The sequence below is a fragment of the Leiobunum rupestre genome, chromosome 2 (genome assembly GCF_980474605.1).
Source record: "Leiobunum rupestre chromosome 2, qqLeiRupe1.1.hap1, whole genome shotgun sequence".
NCBI classification, from domain to species: domain Eukaryota; kingdom Metazoa; phylum Arthropoda; class Arachnida; order Opiliones; family Sclerosomatidae; genus Leiobunum; species Leiobunum rupestre.
In genome coordinates, this window is record NC_143385.1 from 16,969,131 (window position 1) to 16,989,566 (window position 20,436).

Below are 20,436 nucleotides of genomic sequence, written 5' to 3' on the forward strand. Positions count from 1 at the left end.
CCCATTGTACGTTATAATATTTACTAAATGATCTTCCAATTTGCTGATCTAATCCTTAACGAAGGGTAGAAAAACCATGAAACGAATACTGACCCGGGTGTGAAGCTGCTTCACTTGCTTCTCCTCCATATTCATCATTTTATAAATGCGACGTTTGTAACGTAACTGCGAAAGATTAAAAAAAAACATTTTTATTAATTAAACAGTTCCCCGTAAGGCGCGCTCCGATCGCTAAGAAAAAAAAGTTAATTGACAGAAATCATAGGGGGGGGGGGGCGGAATTTGGTTCATTTAGATGATTGTGTCGGAAAGGAGTTGATCCATTATGGAGAATAACCGCTAACGATCGCCAAAATATCTGGGCCTAGCAGCCCTAGCCGTTAATAGAACTTAATATTTGTGGTCGAAATTAACATCGAATCGCATTTAAGGCGAAAATAAAAGTGATTTTCGAGGCGATAAGAATTACAAATTTTCTCATCGTCAACATGGAACCTCTGAAACTGAAGTCGCCACTACATCCCGCCTACCGCAGCGTATGAATTTGTAATCAGTGAAGAAGCGTTTGCTTTCGCATTAGGAATAACCGCCCGCGAACCCTTGCTGAATAATACACAGATCGAACACGTTTACGGGGTGATGGACAGTTAACACTAAAAAGTTATTTATACATTTCAAAGATTTATCTGGTGTTTTAGGAATAATTGTTATAAATTGGGATAATTAATAAAAATATTTACTCCGACTACGCTGAATATGTCGCTACGCCACACTAGGAAGTCGGTCAGTCTTATTTTAAATAACGGCGCGCGGCGAATGCTCGATGTCACGTGTTAATTCCAACATTCCACGGAGCACGCGTCACGCGCCGTTATTAAATAAAAGAGCGCCAACTTCAGATTTCTAATTGCTTTTAGTTTATACAATGGAAATTATAATTAAATTTAAATAAACACTTAGTTCAATTTTTTGTAATTATTTATGGTCTATTCAATCAAAATTATAATTGAATACAAATATAAACTGTGGCGTGGAATCTTTGGTTATACGAAAAGTGAAATTAATATACAAATATTAAAAAAAATGGCTTAGAAATTTCAAACGTTTGTAAAATTAAATAATAAGATTACAAGAATATGAATTACCAATAGTTTCTTAGCAAAATAGCACCACATGTTACAGCAGCGATACACAGATGTAGTTAGGGCGTACTTATATCGTTTCCGACAAGTAATCCGTCGTAATCTATACAGAAGAGTTCGCAAAACGGACATTCTGGCCAACGGACAAGACACGAGTGAAACGTGGAAATGGTAAGCGTACCAGTATAACCCAAAATTAATTAATACACGAATATTTTCGGAATCGATAGACCGAAACAACATCCGCCGTTGGATATAGCGCGTGGAATTCTAATATTTGTGACGTTGGAATGTCTTAAAAATATATTAAGTCAAAAGCAGGTACTGTAGCAAACTGCGATAAAGAGGTTCGGGTACTGTAGCGAACTGCGATAAAGAGGTTCGGGTACTGTAGCGAACTGCGATAAAGAGGTTCGGGTACTGTAGCGAACTGCGATAAAGAGGTTCGGGTACTGTAGCGAACTGCGATAAAGAGGTTCGGGTACTGTAGCGAACTGCGATAAAGAGGTTCGGGTACTGTAGCGAACTGCGATAAAGAGGTTCGGGTACTGTAGCGAACTGCGATAAAGAGGTTCGGGTACTGTAGCGAACTGCGATAAAGAGGTTCGGGTACTGTAGCGAACTGCGATAAAGAGGTTCGGGTACTGTAGCGAACTGCGATAAAGAGGTTCGGGTACTGTAGCGAACTGCGATAAAGAGGTTCGGGTACTGTAGCGAACTGCGATAAAGAGGTTCGGGTACTGTAGCGAACTGCGATAAAGAGGTTCGGGTACTGTAGCGAACTGCGATAATGAGGTTCGGGTACTGTAGCGAACTGCGATAAAGAGGTTCCGGTACTGTAGCGAACTGCGATAAAGCGTTTCGGGTACTGTAGCAAACTGAGATAACGAGGTTCGGGTACTGTAGCAAACTGAGATAACGAGGTTCGGGTACTGTAGCAAACTGAGATAAAGGGTTTCGGGTACTGTAGCAAACTGCGATAAGGAGTTTCGGGTACTGTAGCAAAATGCGATAATGCGGTCTAGGTGCTGTAGCAATGCGCGATAAGGCGTTTCGGGTGCAGTAGATATCTGCGATAACGCGGTCTAGGTGCTATAGCAAAATGCAATAACGCGGTCTAGGTGCTGTAGCAATGCGCGATAACGCGGTCTAGAATTGAAAATACTTTTTCACAAAATCAAAAAAGATTTGAGTTTGTTTATCGTATTGCTGAGATGTAACTACCGCGAGAGAGAAAAGAGGTGGAGTATCGCAAATTGGAGAGGTTTGGGGAGCGTCTTTTAATGAAGCAGAATGGACACTGACCTCTAAGAAAGCGCCGGGGTCGTCGAAAGGATAGTCCCCTAACAGCCTCTCCTCGTCCAGAAACTTTCCCGCTTTACCGTTGACTGGAGGACAAAACAGCCCATAGTTGAAACTCTCTTTCAATTCCTGAAACAATATCATCAAACACGTCAAAGAACGCCGAAGCTAATTTGAAAAATATTAATTTATGCTCAAAAATATATTAAGGCCACGAAAAAACCCTGGATCAATAGTTAACGTATGAATGACGTTATGTGTTATTAATCGAGGATGTTATACCGTAGAGGTTTTATAACAAAACAAATATTTCGCTGAGTAATACGAATTATCTAGAGTATTTATTGTTTTGTAAATAACAAGAGGAGGGATGACTCGAATTTTTTATTTAATTTATAATAATAATCCATTTAATTTAAATCGATTTTATAAATCCACTTATTATACTTCAATGCATTTATGAAAATGAATGGACGTAGTTTCTCTAACAATGTCAAATCGAGGTAGTTACAATTAAACGTCTATTTGATAATTAAATTAAAATCGGATTAAATTCATTATTTACACATTACCGCCGCACTCAAATAATAAATTTTGTCAAGAAAAACCTACATTAAACCTCAAAAACAATTCTATCAAAATCTATAAAAATCGGATGTAAATCTAATACATTTTTTTCGATATTTAAAAAAAAAACAGACAAGCCTGGTTTTAGAAATTTAATCTTGAGGTCTCGATATTTAAAATTTATACTACGTTATCGATTTAATATTGATACAATCGGGATTTCCATAAAAGATCGAGGTTTACTATAACCAATAATATGATATTAAGAAGCCTGCTGAGTTAGGTGATCTTAGGTTTAATATAAGAGTTATGTAAATGATTTTATAGTGGTTTTAATATTTGAGTCATAATTCGGTCAACTTACCTTAGGAAGGGATGATAAAATTTGTTGTTTGACACTCCAAATTAATTCGTCTCTATGAAAGCTCATACACTTCTGCAAAGATAAATTCGAAATTATTAATAAGCGTGTTTTAACAAATTACATAAAAATCGTAGGGTTGATTGAAATTAATCATTTTTTTAAAATCGCTTTAAATTAACTATTTCAATATATTTATGAAAATGTACTAAATTGTGCAATGCCAATTCAAAGCAAAATTGATTTAATTTAGTTTTTAATTGGTAATTATATTTAACTATGATGAATTTAAATTTTAGTTTACATTATTTTAAATAAATTCACCCGTATCACTGTTTTGAATTTTTATAAAACGTAAGAATATTTTATTGGCTTAAATCAGGGTAGGCTGATTTAAATCAACTGATTTTTTTGAAAAACCGGACTTTAAATCATAGAATGTATTTTAATGTAGGAATAAAAAATTACAAAAAGTTTCTTAAAAACTGAGCAAACTATAATTAATAAATAATTAAATTCCATTAAGAGAACAATTAATTCAAGATTATCTAGAGGTCGGCGGAACAAATAAATTCACCGCAAAAAATTCAATTAATCATTAAAATTAGTATTATTTGATTTATACGAATAAATTATACGATTAAACAACGATTTAACATGCAAAATTTATATTTATTTTCGAATATTTCTGAACAATTCTCGGTTATGGATAAATATAAACAATCGTATAATTTCTTATTCAAACGCCAACCTCTAAGATTATCCAACTAAAAAATGTAAAATATTTGTTAATTATACGGGAAAAAAGCCATAATTCAAGAAATCGATTGATTTGTCAACCCTGGTTTAAATCTAAGATTTTGAAAGGGGGAGGAGGATAATTAAGGATAGGACGCTACTGTGTATTATAATAAAAGCAACGCTACTATATATCTATAAAAAAGCAAATTCGAAGAAAATTTAATTCCGAGAACATCCAAGAGATGGCGATACGTGCATAAGAAACAACCGCTGTTTTAAATAATAATTTACTCCCTAAACGGATTCAGGTATTTGGTATCTAGGTAAAAGATACATCAAATGAGTAAATAACAGTACCTACGTTAAGGCCACCAAGGGAATCTACCACTGCCAGTTGTAAAATACATTGAAACTAATTTTTGTATTAACAGGGTTCGTAAAAAAAAATCCGGAATTAATATCCCAATTTGCCAATGTTTCCCTGACCATTTTTGTAGGATAATGAAATATTTTAAGGTATGTTTTGCGAAATAATACGAATATTTAATACGTATTTTTAATATATCTTTCAAAAATTATTTGCCTTATTGTTTGGGGCCATTTTTAAATTCCCTGACTTTCCAGGTCGTGTAAGATTCCCAATTAATAACTAAACGATCTGTATAACTTATCTTTCAAAACAGTCACGTTTGTACTCAAATATCTAGATATACCTTGAATATCTTATTAATGAAGTTGTCTAGGAATAGTACAAGTACATTCATGATTAACACGCTTGTAGTAAAAATAATACAGTGACACGAATGCTCAAGGTGGCCCTACACATCTCTAGGGCTCTCCCGATTTTCAAAATTAACGGCACGTGCTGTGTCACGTGGTTAATTGCAACTTGCCACAAAGCAGCGCCATCTTTAGCATCGTCGGAATGAAATAATATTCCTTATCAAATTTAATCGACAGAAATTTAACAATTAAACCTAAATTAGGAACGGGTTTAATATCATTGATGTCTCGCAAAAAGGAAGCTTTGTCTCGAATGGAACTCTCCATTTTCCGATGATGACGTCGAAACAAAGGGCCTCCATTGTTTAACACCCAAAGTTGGCTTATTACCGAATTAACATTCCTCGAAAACCGGTTTCGCCCACCACGCACGACCACATTACGAAATAAGAGAAACTTCACTTGATCTTTCTTGACCCCGGAGCCACGCTACGCGAAAGAGAAAGTTTGCCGAGAGTCGAGTCCCGCTCGGGGTCAAAGGGCGACGTCTGCCGGTTACGGGTCAACGCTCTACACGATTTTCAATTGTCTGAAAAGGGTGACTTACCAACCCGGGCTTGATAAATAATCGGATGACCATCAGATCGAGAGATTGGCTCGACGCACGATTAACATTGAGGATTTCGGTTAGTATCGGTTCGTGGAATTAAGGGGTTTAACAAATACTACAAAACGTCTTAAGCCCTATTCACACTATCCAACATTTTAGACACGTTTCGTTCGCTTACACGCGCCACATAATGTTGCCGAGATTTCACGCGTTAACAGGCTACATTTAGGTCTTTAACATTAAAATTATCACAACGATGTGTACGAAAAATAGATTTAAAAATTGGGATCCAAGCGTCTAGTGTTCCTAAAAAGGCTAAAAAAGCAACTTTTTGGAGGAAAGTCCAGACCAGTGGCAAATAGTGGAAAATTAGCCAAAAGTGGCAAATAGTGGCTAATAAAAAAAAATTGCATTTCATAAGAAGTTTATTGTAAAAATGTCTTAGTTTACACTGAACTTACAATGTTAGAATGAATTATTCCAAAAAATTTACAGACTATTCTAATGTTAATCATTCCTATAATTCATATGTATTAGCCTTAAGTAGCCCAAATCTGAAAATTGTGTTAAAATATTTATTTTATAATTATTATTATTACTTTTTATGGTAAAAATATTTACTGGCCACTTTTGTCCAGGCCGGAATTTTTCACTATTTTACACATTATTGTCCACCTCGGAGTAGCTGCATTTGCGATTCATGTTGATTCCAACATTTTTACTACACGTTGTTGGACATGTGTGAATACGCCTTAGCGTTGACGCGCCTAACAACGCAGGCTTACGCGTTGTCGCGTGTACGATAAACCCGTCCCAGTTATCCATTGTTCACTCGGAATGATTGATGCACCCACGCGCTATAACGATTACCGTTCAGTAAAGTCCGAACATTAATTCTACGGCCGTTCACGACTAAACTATCCTTCGTAAATATTTTAACAATGACAAAGACAATAAGTTGGAATATTTTTAAAGGAGTCAATTGCGTGTAATCCATTGTTACTAAATTTCATAAGTAACATAACGTACGCAAGTTCGACATGCCCTATTCTAACAAAGATAGAAAAATTTACGTAACACGAATTAAGTAATTTCAGCTTTAAAGCGCTTAAACTCTTTGATGAAAAACAAGTCTTCTCACAAATATTCACGAAGATAATAACTATCTAAGAAGAAAATCAACTCTTTCAAAATATTAAATCAATATTTTTATCCAAATGGCCGGTAAATAATTGTATTGAAACGTATATTTTCTTTTTAAACCAATATATTAGTAAAGGTATTCCTTTTGCAAGTAACATTAAATTGAAGTGTTTTACTAGATTTAAAATTCCCTGCTTTTCCAGGAACTGTGGTAACCTTGGTTTTAAATCAACTGTCGGCTCTATCATTGCCACCTGTATTATGAATAAGCCCTTGTTATTAGAGAAGGCTACGAATCTATCAAATTCTTCGAAAAATGCGACTTTACTGGAGAGCGTGGTGCCATCTATTTATGGCAAGGGAAGCTACAATTCAAAATAGCCAAATGATTGTGGAGTATAGCTAGACAAATTTGCTCTATTTAGTGGACAAACTGGACATTAACCTAAATTATTTATCCCATGTAAAAATACTTTTTTTAATTGCTCTAATTTATTTTATTGACCAATTTACAATTGATCCAATAATGCGAGGTTTTCAACAGATGTCGCTAGCGCCGACATCAAAACAAGACAGTTGAGCTACATTTTTACTCGCGTTGATTGGATTATTAGGTAAAAGCCCACTAAAAATAGTATACTCTACATTGGTTCTCTGACGACGTTACCATTTCGCTATTTTGAATTTTAGCTTTCTTTGCCATATACAGATGGCACCACGCTCTCCAGTAAAGTCGCGATTTCCGAAGAATCGGATAGAGTCATGGCCATCTCTAATAACAGGGGCCTTTTCATAATACAGGTGGCAATGATAGAGCCGACAGTTGCTTTAAAAGAGAGTTCATTTTAGATTTTGCTTTTCGCTTCAACGATATATTTGCAAGGACGTAAAGTTAACAAAGCTTCAAAATAAATGGAAGTTTTCGAAGAACACACAGCCATTAGGTTTAAGTCCATACAAAACGTTGTACAAGGTTCCCTAAAAAGTCATGAATAATTCCTTAAAATTAAGCCTACGCGATTTCCCGCTTTACAAATAGCGACCGTTTTCTGGGATAGAAGTGGTTACGGAAAGGCTTATTCGCGAAAATATGTGGGTATCAATTACGGCGAGTGCGTCCACCAAATGGCAAGCGAAGCTGGAGTGGCCACGAAGAAGTACGGTCTCGCCCACTTAGCGCGAATGAATGGGTTTGGGTCCGATTATTATCTGGGGAATTTGGGAGCTCGTGTTACCGATTTGGGCTAATTGACAGCTGAATAACCGTCTATTAGTCAAGGACTCGCGCGTCGCTCAAGGATTAATTATCAACCTTGCCCCAGACGGGGCATTTTTTGTCTGTGCCCAACAGACTATACGCGCGAGGTGTTGATTTTCCCTCTTCCTACAGAATGTGTCTTCGCTAACAAGGCTGCTTTGTAACTGGATAACGAGGCTCGCAGATTTACGCGTCTTGGTTCCTTTTATATGGTTTGTGTAGTTTTAGAAGCTGATGCACGAGTCGTAATTAGGTTTATATAAAAGGGGTATTGTCACCGAAAACAAAATTTACAAGGTTTTTTTACAGAATGATAGAAAACTATGAAATTTCATAGTTATTGGAAAAGTACTTAAGAAGTTACGCAACTTTTTCCGCAACCTACATCAAATGGCTTCAAGATATTCAGAAATCGCGGTTGAACCTACGTGCAGCGCCAAAAGAATGAAGCGGCAAAAATTTGAGAAAGGGCGGCGTGTAAGGCATTTTAAAAACGCGATAAACTACAATATACGAATATAACTCTGTTAAAAAGGCAAGGAGAATCTCGTAGCCGACGACAGTTCCGACCGAAAAACGATAAAACCGGGGAAAATAATATTTCGATCACGAGATGGCGCTGCAGGTAGGTTCCACCAAGCGGTTCCGAGATTCTCGAGTCGGGGGGGATAAAACACGAAATTTGGTTGCTTATAGTAAATCAACTTCTGGAAATATTCGGACCAACGACGTAGTTCCAAGTTAACCGAAAAAGGGACTTGACACAATGCGGAAAATGGTTATCAAATGGAAAGATTAGTTTACTAATAAAACACGAAAACTTAAACACTACCCGAATAAATTGAAATAAAAAAATAACACGAGAAGAAGCCACCATGGATCTTTGAAATATGAACAAATTAGTCTGTTTTTTATTTAAATATAACTAGTGTTGTAAGTGGGAAAATGTTCCGGAAAATGAGAGGCCTTTTTTCGGAAAATTTTCCGCATTTTTCCGAAAAAATAGAAAACGTTTTAATTGCATGATTAGTCTAATATTGTTTTTAAATTTAAATAACGCGGCATTTTCGTATAAGTTTTTTCAAATCTGAAAGTAAAACTAAACCTCGACTGGTTTAAACTGATTAACAATGTAAAACTATTAATGTTTTGTAGTATGTTTACTATTATTAGATATTTTATATTATATATCGATAAAAAGTTAAAACCCACAAAAAGTAATTTAAATTTTTTATTTTTCCGATTTGCCGGAAAATTTGAAAGAAATTTTTCAGCATTTTATTTCTTAATTTTCCAGAAAATTAATAACACTAAATTTAGCGGTCCTATTACCATTGTTTTAATTTATTCAGAAAAAATAAGAAGTCCACGAGAAACAAACATTAAATTTGAAATTAGGTCAAATGTAACCTCTCGATCATAAATTAAATCCTGATGCCTCGGTCACATTAGGCCTTAAACCGCAGTTAAAATCAGATTGAAACAATGAAACTTGAAAAACTGGTCTTAACACAGACAATTGAATTGAAATAGTGTACTCACTTGAAGCAGAAGATCCGGAACGTAAATTTGTAAGGGAATGTATTGGTCGTCACTAGTCTGGCTTACACTGTCTTCACCTCCATCCATTTCCATCGACTTCATGACCAGCCAGTTCCAACCTCTGCAAAGACAGAAAAAAAGTATCGTTAGAAACGACGTTCACATACCCGAAATACAATCACATCACGTTTCGAAAAGCATGCTAACTGGTCTAAACCAGCGGTACCCAATTTTTTTTTGCTATGGAACCCTAAATTATCCACCTAATTCTGGCGGAACCTCAACACATTTTTTAACTTATCTTAATAACTCTTGACACTAACAAAAATGGCCGCTCGGAACCCCTGTGACCCTTAATAGGCCCCATAGGGCTAATGCGGAACGGCGGGGTACAAATACATACATTTATGACCCTTCCACGGTACCCCAGGGTTCCACGGAAACACCTTTTGGGAACCACTGGTCTAAGCTAACACCAATCCAAAATATATCACTGGAAATTATACCAACATTAACACTTGAAGTTAATCGACATTTCGAAATCAACGACTTTTATTTGGAATTGATTGTTATCTAACAGTACTTAAGCCTTGCCCGTTAAATATTGTCACATTCCCAAATTATTCCATTAGTACCTACACATTTCAACCAAACACTAACACCACAAAAACTGAAATATGACGCACACCGTAACGCTAAACGAGCTAAGCCACCGGATTGGCAAATAATCGACAAACCGCTTCGTAAACTACGACAAAATAAACAAAAATGAAATCAAAACTAGTCAGTCATATTTTTTAGACACATCCGATATTCCAATTAATTTTCTAGCTGTCGAATATAAAAAAATTGCAACGGAAAGAGATAAAAATCTTAACACCTTATTGAAAAATTTGCATTTTTGCCATTGATAAATTTTGTTTAAAAAATCCGGCTTATCGGGCATTGTTAAATTCTATTTAATTTTATCTAAGCAATATAAAACACATCATAAGGAATAAAAAATATGTATACGCTAAGATTTCGGGCCAAGAATGTTTTGAATGGATAACTCCCCTTTTCTTAATTTGAGATTACGTGCTGAAATTCAGATCAAGTTCCCCGTACCCGCGTAGAACCAATACAAATTGTAAGCCCACGTTGAACAGCCTCAAATTTGTGTACTTTGTCTTTTATAACTGTAAACTGTTTAGAAGATATCTTAATTGATACCGAGTTGTCGTTGTCGTTGTCCCCGTATTAATTATGTATACAAATACCAAAATATTTCTGTTAAAAGTTAAAAATAATTCTATATTTGCATTGAAAAATATTTAGAAAAATCTTATTTTACAAGATTTCTATAGATTTCCGTGGAAAATTACCGACAAAAAGGTTTTTTTTTCCATGATTAGTCTAACATTGTTCAAAAATTTCAATTTCGCAGCATTTTTACCTCATTTTTTGAAACCAAAAGTAAAACTAAACCTCTAGACTAGTTAAGGAAATAAATAATAATCATAGAATTTGTCATAGATCAAGAATGTATTTATTTAAACCTAGGGAGAATGTCTATGTCGAGAGGGTTTGTAGCCTTTCTCTCTATCCACACGTTGGTCCCCCCCGTACGCTCCTCCACTTAAAATAAAACGAATAGTCCCGGTATTTCATTGGCTGCTTAAAATTTACGTCACCTAACGCGATGATAATCAAACGTCGGTGACGTTTTGTGTCCCCCCCCCCCCCGCGCGAGACGGGGGAAAGGCGTTCAACGTGCCCGGCGATTGTCGCAACATAATCATTCTTCCTAAATATAAATAAATACATTCTTGCATCGATCTAGAGTAAAATTACTTTCAAAAAGTGTCAAGAGAAAATTTAATTCCCTGAAGTTTAACAAATAATTAAATTTCCTTGACCTTTCGGGCCCATTTTTAAATTCCCCAACTTTTCCCTGACATGTGGCCACCCTGTATAAGTAGCACGCGCTTACGTCACACGTTTTTTTGAACTTCCCTTAAAACTCAAAATTGCCTTCCAGTGACGGGCTTGTTCTTATTATTTATGAGGTGATTTTATTTATGCCCTTAAGTCTGCGAGCTGGGGTCTAAAGACGATAGGATTTCGTTGAAAAAGCAGAATGATTTATGCGCCATTCATTTAGATAAGCTGAAACACGAAATTTCATTCTAAGGATAGGATTATACTATTTTTCAAGTTGAATTAAAAACTTTGTTTTTAATGGTCTGGAAATGATTGGAAGTTTTTTTACAAACCCGAAAAACCAAATAAATGTAGGAAATTTAAATTTATGGTGAAGTTTTCTCGTGTTTTTTCGAAATAAAATATTTTGTAGTGCAATAATTCTTCAAGCTCAACAAAAAACAATAGTCTAGGATAAATTTTCCTTCACACGAATGTCAAAGGCTTATTAGGAAAACTAGGAAATTTTCGATCGATTTATAGAATTTGTTTGGACACAGTTAAAGCATAATTTCTGTTTAAATTACCAAAAAATATACATATCAAATAACTGTTGCAATAGGAGATTTAAATCAAGAATTTTTAAATAAATGTCGATTTAAATAACCAATTGAATTTATTGAAATAAATTTTACCGGTATGGATTAAATATATACTTCTCTTATAATGTATAGATTATCTACTTCTGATATCGTTGTAAGCAGCTAACTTTTACATTAACTTTTAGCCCAGTTAAATTCAAAGCAAGGTACCACCCTAAAAAGTATTCGCTACTGGATATAAAACCGCAAAATGTCACATCATAAATTTGAGTTACAAGGTTAATCTGATAATTTATTCACAGTATCGGTTTAATTTGAAAATCGTATTGAAAAAGGCAATTTAAATGTGCGCGTGGGCACATGAACGTTTAATTAGATATTCAACACAGTTGGCCAACCAACTTTTTGGCGAGTAAATTTATATATATTTTCACAACTTGTTGGGTACTTATTTGAACCACGGCCAACTTTAATCACGCGCTGTTCGCGCTACAGCGGCCAACACATTCGTCGAAATTCCGCGAGCAAGGATTTTCCCCCTATTAACTGTACTATAACGTGTAGGAGTTCAGCGCCACGCTCGGTTTCTATATTGGCTTCATTGTAAAAGCTATTCTAAAAATAATAATCCGCTAGGGGCGCTCACGTCATACACATCTTTTGCTCATAGGTTAACACAGAAACGTCAACGAATGAGATGGCCGCTCTAGCGCGAGAAATGCGCGAGAGATCAAAGTTGGCCGTGTTTGAACCAAAGGTAAACTCCAAATATTGAAATTTATAATTTTGATATCCATTTCACCTAATATAAATTTAAATTTTTTAATATTTGACACCTTTATAGGGAGGTATTTTTGTTGGACTTGCAATTTTAAAGGTAATATAAATCACGCCTTAATTTTGGTTTGAAAATTGACTTGAGCACCAAAGTTAGGCTGAAATGTGAATACTGAATAAAAAAAAACTATTCTAAAACTATCCATTACAATCGAAACATAATTACAACTGACCAAAACTGTTTTACAGAAATTGTAAATTGTTTAAATATCATTTAAATTATCATAAAATTGATACGATATAAAAATGGATAAAATTGATACGATATAAAAATGGATAAAATTGATACGATATAAAAATGGATAAAATTGATACGATATAAAAATGGATAAAATTGATACGATATAAAAATGGATAAAATTGATAATATAAAAATGGATAAAATATCTTTAAAGATAAAATTGATAAAATTTAGCATATAATAAAAATAATATTATTTAAATGGTAGTTTAAAAAAATGTAAATTTTTTTTGAAACTTTCTAATCCGTTGTATAGTGAGCGTTGAAATTTACTGTAGTGTTTGGTCTCACGCTCGAAACAGATTAAGCTCCACACAGCACCGCCCACACTGGATAAATTGTAATTGAGATTTGCCAAGTCAAGGACTTCTGTTGTATCTTTTGAAGTTGTTTAACATATAAATCGCAGTTATCCAAATGCGAAGAAAAACCAAAAATAATCCTATCGCCGAAAAGTTGTACAAACTAATCTTTTAAATTTGAATAATGTTTAAATTATGTCCTAACTGTCGCCATCGGGCTGGGAAAATTCAAAGGGGAAAATTATTCTGAACTATCAGAGATTAAGCTCACCCCAAAAACGTTAAAAGGAACACTCTTAAGTAATAGAAAGAACGTATCGAAGCCACCGAGAACAAACAAATGTTACTCTATTTCGAATTTTGTGGGCGGTGCTATAGTTGAGCAATATGCCGCCATCTATGGCTAAATAATACGACTAAAATTTATTAACAGTTCCATGTTGAACAATAATATAACTGTTTTTAAATATTTTTACTGTAATTTTAATTAAAATTATTATAGTTTTGAATTATTTTTCAATATTTAGAATGTTATTTAGTAATTACCAAAAATATGTTAAAAATTTCGACACTATAATTATACAGGGTGTTTCAAAAGTTATGCAAACATTTTATGGAGTTGTAGGGGGTGAGTTAAGAAGTATGCCTGTATCCCCCCATTTTCCTACGATGAGTTAAAAGAGCCCCAGAGAGCTACAAGAGTGGCCTACTAGCCCCTGGAAGTAGGCTGTAACAAGCGCAAAACCAAGCTGCAGTGAAATGCGAACATTAAGGTTTGGGTTCGTGTGATAGGTGAAAAAAAGGACTTAAACAAATTGAGGTAACCCGCGTAAAAAAGTAAACTTAAACAATTTTTAAAGTCCCAGTTGCTTGGTTTTGCGCTTGTTGCAGCCTGCTTCCAGGGGCTAGTAGGCCACTCTTTGTAGCTCTCTGGGGCTCTTTTAACTCATCATAGGAAAATGGGAAGAAAACAGCATACTCCAAAGCTCGCCTCCTACAACTCGTTAAAAACTTTGAATAACCTTTTGAAACATTTTATATAATAAAATATAATATATTTTTATTTATTATAAAACACGTGTTGAAAAGACAAACCAAATTTACGTTAGCGCCTATTACAGACATACGTCAATATTAAATATCGATTCCAGCGTTCAAAAACGCCGTAACTTGGGTTACTCTAAAAATAGAGTTACGATGTTTTGAAACTAAGGAAGCGATATATAAAAACACAGGTGTTCTAACAAAATCTATAACCCTGCAAAAACAATACTTTGATGAGGCGTACGCAAAATATAGCCACGATATAAAAATAGGGGGCGTTAATAGTCTCTTCTTCCGCGTGTTTGCTGGAAATAAAGTATATTGCATTATTGAAGCGCCACACTTTAAAGATAGAAGGCGCTGTTTATCGCTTTCGATCTCCGGCAGTTTCGTCCCTGAACGCGTGCTAGCGTTAAATTTCGAATAATCTTCTTCGGAACCGAAAAAACCGCCGTCCACATTTGCGGTTTAGGCTTGAGCGGCGATGCGTTAAAACGATTTCGAGAAAAAATACAGCAGAACCATCTGTATTCGCGAAATACACAATACAAAATAAAGGGAAATATACAAATAAGATAAATGGCATGCATAATAATGGCAGCCGCCTCAAATCTCTTCAAGTGGTTAGCGCGTATAAAAGCATTAACTAATTGGAAAAGTTTTCCAATTGATGGAGAGGTTTTTATTTTCGTATAAATTACCTTTATATTAATTTTAGATATGTAACTTTTATAATAAATATATTATTAAAAGTTTGATAAAATATGTTTAAACGTATTCTATATGAAAAAAAAAATGGTTTGAGAATTTGATAAATTTAACACATCCCTAGTTAAACCAATGGATAAGAGGAACAAGATTTTTTTTAAATAAGAATTTGTATTACATTTTTTGAACAAAGAAATCGAGATTTAGTTAACTAATATAAAACAATAATTGCTTCAAATAAGTATTTAAATTTATTTCAAATTATTGGAAAATGGAACTTAAAAAGATATTTTGTGTAGAATAATACAATTTATGTATTAAATAAACGGTGTTGATGTTAACGGTAATAGTGAGTGTAGGGAGCTGTTGGCTCGCGTGGCAGGAGGGGCTTGCCACCACCCTCCTACGCTATTGAACCTGGCCACCTGAATTAATGGCATTTAAAGTCTCCTGATGACCTAGGTGGTGCCTTGGGTATTAGCCTAGCTGATTATTATTAAAAGGAGTAGAAAATAATTGGAAAATTGTCTGCTACCACGAGGTGCTACTATTTATCGATGTAACTGGCCCCACCAGACTTCTTTCCAGCTATTGGCAAACTGATTCTTCTGATATTCCACGATTTTCCAGGTGAAAGAGCACCCAATGTTTTAAGATAATTAAAATAAACCTTAATTCAATTTGAGTTGACGTCACTAACACTTAATTGTCTAGCGCACCTTAACATAACTAATCATTTCACGAAGAGGTATTAGGCTAAACGTTACATGATTGAGGATTAAATTCTTTAACAAGAAAAATAAGTTGCCAAATCCTTAGAAATTTCCTTGACTTGCATAAAAAAGGGAATTTTCCTGATTTTCCCTGATATTTAAGGGTGTACCACGATTGTACGAACCGTCTGAGATTGCAATGCAAAATAAAATCCCTAAATTATGAGCTTAGAGAATCGCAAAACCACAAAAAAACCATTTCAAATTGAACACATTTAGACCGCAATAAAGGAAACTTGATTTTGGGTGGGCTATGGTGTTCGAACTGGCGTAGTGAGGCGCGTAAATTAACCACAATACAACGGCGTTGTTAAATATATCACAGACAGGCAATAAATGAGAGCCTAATAAATACAAAAACTTTCATTTTCGATTGCGAGTAATCAAGGTCGTACAGTCGACCGGGGCCACGTCAGGCTAACTTGGACGTCATCTAGCGATTGTAACGAATTGAGATCCTCTCACGTAACACTAGCAGGCTAAGTGGCCTTTTCGACGGGTAGAACAGTGAACCGTAGACCTTGACGGTTTTTATGGCGGCGGCCAAACCCGTTAGTAACGGATCGCTGCGATAGAAGAGATGAGTTTGATAATAGCTATCAATCTCAACCGACACAATTACCAAAAGAGAAACGTGCGAATGCAGGGTTAGTTCATGGTCAGAGTTTCGCCTATACATTCCTAGGGGGCGCTCTCCGATAAAACGGATATACGCTTATTTAAAGTCGAATTATATGCAACGATGTTTTTGATTCTTTTTCTAACGTACTAACAAGGTTTCTTCTTCGTCTAATTGACGAACTAATTATGATCTTTTATTCGTTACAGACTGCCAGTTTCTGGGCTAATGGCCGATAATGACAAATCTCGGACTCAGATGCGCGTGAAATAAAACGTTCGACCGAATTTATTAAGAAAGTAAATTTATACATCAATAGTAAATCGTTTGATTCAACAGAAATAAATTAATGGATTTATATAGAGATAAGCAGAGCTCTCGGGAAATAGTACTGAATAATATAATTCAAACATTTTATCCGATGATTTCTAAGACAAATTTACCAATTTAAAGGATATTTATAAGGTTAAAATATAGCGTTAAAAATAATAAAATTTTCACAACGACGGATACTTCATGGTACTATTTTTATTAAAATAATTAAAACTACGCAAGCTTTCGGGCGTCTTGTCGATACACAATTAATTGTGAAAATTTTATTACTTTTAAATTATATATTAACCATGGTAAAAAAATTTTACCTATATGATTAAAATATAGCGTGTATTTAAAACGAGTCATAACAAGGTAACACAGATAAAAATGGAAAATCGAAATATTTTCAAATCTGAGCTCATGTTTCCATGTTCGCGAAAGTCATTGCTTTACGAGGAAAATGACAGTAACTAGTTCTTGTTGGCTTTTAAACGAATATCCTAAAAATGTAAATATAGGGTAAAACATTTAATTTTGTATTTTATAGAAACATTTCAGAATTATAGGAAAATTAATAAATAAATACTTTATTGTGAATAGCCTGCATAGACGAAGCAAACTAAACACTTTTAAACCAAATTTTGCAATTTAATAATAATAATGGATTCAAAGAGCTCTAAATGATTAATTTTATAATAAGGAGTATATTTCTATACAGTGTCAGGTTGGCAAGGCTATCCAAAATCAACATTTACTATTGGACCAAAATCGAAGCACGAATTTGCAAAAATCCAAGTCTGACTGAACCAAAATCTGCATTTAAAATGTTATAATATGTACCTTAAGACTACACGAAACAATATATTTCAAAGGGCAAATCAAAATTTGACGTTGGACCCAACGTTGAACAAAAGCCGAGGGGCAAGTCACTTCCATTTTGGGTGCGTCTTAATCATAGTAAAATGATTAAATCGGGGTAGTCGTGATTAAATCAGGGTAATCAAGATTAAAAAATCTAATCAAGATTAGAAAATCTAATCACGATTTAAATGAGATTTGATCATTCTAATCATGATCTAATCTTTTTAATCAGAATTTAATCATTTAAATGAGATTTAATCATTCTAATCATGATCTAATCTTTTTAATTAGATATAATCAATATAATCAGTTGAATCGAGAATTTATCATTAAAATCAAAACTAAAGTACGAATTAATCATACTAATCACGATATAATTTTTTAATCAGGATTTAATCATTTTAAACAGATTTAATCATTTAATGAGGATTAAATCAGATTTAAACATTCTAATCATGATTAAACGTGATTTAATCAACTTAATCGTGATTAAATATAATTTAATCAAAATAATCACGATTAAATATAATTTAATCAAAATAATCACGATTAAATCGGATTTAATCTTTTGAGGGGTGCGTCGTTAATCAAGGAAGTGACCTGCCCCTCGGCAAAAGCCAACATTTGACGTTGGACCCTACGATGAACCAAAATAAACATATTTAACGTGGGACCCAAATCCACATTTCACGTTGGACCAAAATCCACATTTGATACGCAACATAGAATAAAAAGTATATAAAAACTGAACTCCAATTTAAATTCAAATCATTCGCGATATTTAAATACAAGAGATTCGAGGGTGAGCCAATCAATCGAATCGACCGATAAAGCTGTCAAAAAGCGAGTTGACATCCATGAAGGAAACGTAACCCGTGTAGCCAAAAAACCAGTTTTCCCAAATGAAATGTATCACACCAAAAAGGAAACTATTAAAAACCATTTCCATTGAATATCGAAACCTCAATTCAATCGGCTTCTGTGATAGAAAATAAACTTTAAATCGGGCATTTTTTGAGGGGGATATGCTAATTGGGAGGTACTACACTTTGACGATATCCCCGTCACTTCCAAAAATATTAATTTATCCTCTCCCGAGAAGTCAGTGAATAAATTCGGGAGGAAATTTGCGGTGAGAAAACGCCCAATTTCAATGAACATCAATTGAAGTTCCCTCGCCACGGCTGTCACCAAAACGTATCACGATGGGAAATGGGAATTTTTTACTAGCCACTTCTCCATTGAGGAATAATAATTGCACCCCACCAAGCGATACTCAAAACTGCCAACTTCTTTTTACAAGAAGTATATACTTTATTTAATGCAAATATAAACTAAATCCCAAAATCACGTTTGGCACTATTTTTGATGTTTCTAGGGTGACCACAGAAATTTCATAAAACTCTTATAGAGTAATGGAAGTGCTACGTCACACGACGTCACCCATACTTTTTCCTTTTCAGAAAAAATTCCCGTCCACAATGGCGGCCATGGCCAAAGCTACAGAGTGCTACTACTCTATAGGAATTTTAGGAAATTTGTAGTTGATTTATAGGAATTTATAGAAGACTTTTTTTGCGAAATGAAGGTAAATATAACACATTCTATTAAATTATAGGTTTCAAGTACTTGTGAAGTGAAAATACATCATTTTATGGTGGAATATGGCTTAATAATTGGTGGTCCGCCCCTCCACCCCCCTCGCTACGCCACTGGCTTAATAATTGGTTGGGCGAGCGAAGATTTAAAATATTGGAGATTTGGATATCAAAAGACATAATTGCAACTGTTGAAGGCCATAATATTCCGCAAATATGAAAAAATAGGAAAATATTAATTATAGGAAGTTATAGGAACACATTAAAAATATAGGAAGAATTATAGAATAGAGGAGTTGTGGTCACCCTGTGTGTCTGATCGAGTGGCTACTTGGTATAAAGGCCAGGGTTGTTCAAAATGCCAAGTACTCAAAATTTATGTAAAATGAAAAATACTTTCTACCTAACTCAAAATGCAAAATACAAAATGTTAACTGCAAATTGGTTTTTGCAGCTCAAAATAAAAATACAAAATGCATATTGAACAACCCTGAGAATGGCATTAAAATCCGCTGGCTGACTTAGTCATGTCGTGGTGCCAAGGGCAGGAAGCTCATACAATGTTTTGAATTACTTTTAGAATAAATAGAATTATTTTTAATTTATAGCAGAAATGGCTGTGATGCATAGTTGAAGATGGTTATATGTCCCAGATAATCAGAAAAGGAATTGTAACATTTAACACTATTCAGATCGAAGGTCAAAGAAAAAAAAGAAAAATATTGAAGGTGAAAATTGTACTATTTTCGCTTCAAATCTGCAAAACGCGAAAGTTACGCTTAGCTCCTTTTTACTCTAAGCCATCAATTTATAGCCAACCGACACTTTTTTATGGATAAAACTTAAATAAGTCTCAGTATCGACAACGCTGTCAAATGACTGACGATTTATGTACCTGATGCCCACGGGTTACGAAGCCATTACATTCGCGGCTCTTTTTGCGCCGTTAAGTTTACGGTTACACCCTTGATGGGATAGTCAAACACCCAAACGATATCGAGTGTAAGCAAGCCCTAAAACAGCAATAAAAACACTTGTTCGATGTTCCCGCCAAATTCCTGGAATATGGTACTCTCTATCTACCTATGTGACGACGGGTGTTTGAGGTGCTAGCACAGGTGACACCTGTGCTAGTCAAATTTCTACCTTAAGGTGACTATACGATTCCGAAAGAATGAATGTATAAATTTACAACTAATCGACAGTTGACTAGGACGCGTAAGATAAAAAATATTTTTACTTAATT

At 34.6% G+C, this 20,436-nt stretch overlaps 1 protein-coding gene across 9 annotated transcripts in view; it reads right to left on the reverse strand.

Annotated features, from left to right (window-relative positions):
* The window catches only part of Prosap (SH3 and multiple ankyrin repeat domains prosap), a 144,836-nt gene that overhangs the window by 22,761 nt on the left and 101,639 nt on the right, over nucleotides 1–20,436 (reverse strand). For all 9 annotated transcript variants that reach the window (XM_090165448.1, XM_090165450.1, XM_090165449.1 and 6 more), the window contains exons 2-5: nucleotides 9,390–9,510; nucleotides 3,376–3,447; nucleotides 2,448–2,573; nucleotides 94–165 (exon numbers count right to left, since the gene is read on the reverse strand). In XM_090165448.1, coding sequence (XP_090021574.1) covers nucleotides 94–165; nucleotides 2,448–2,573; nucleotides 3,376–3,447; nucleotides 9,390–9,491 — 372 coding nt within the window. In that variant the 5' untranslated portion in view covers nucleotides 9,492–9,510. The remainder of the gene's footprint in view (nucleotides 1–93; nucleotides 166–2,447; nucleotides 2,574–3,375; nucleotides 3,448–9,389; nucleotides 9,511–20,436) is intronic.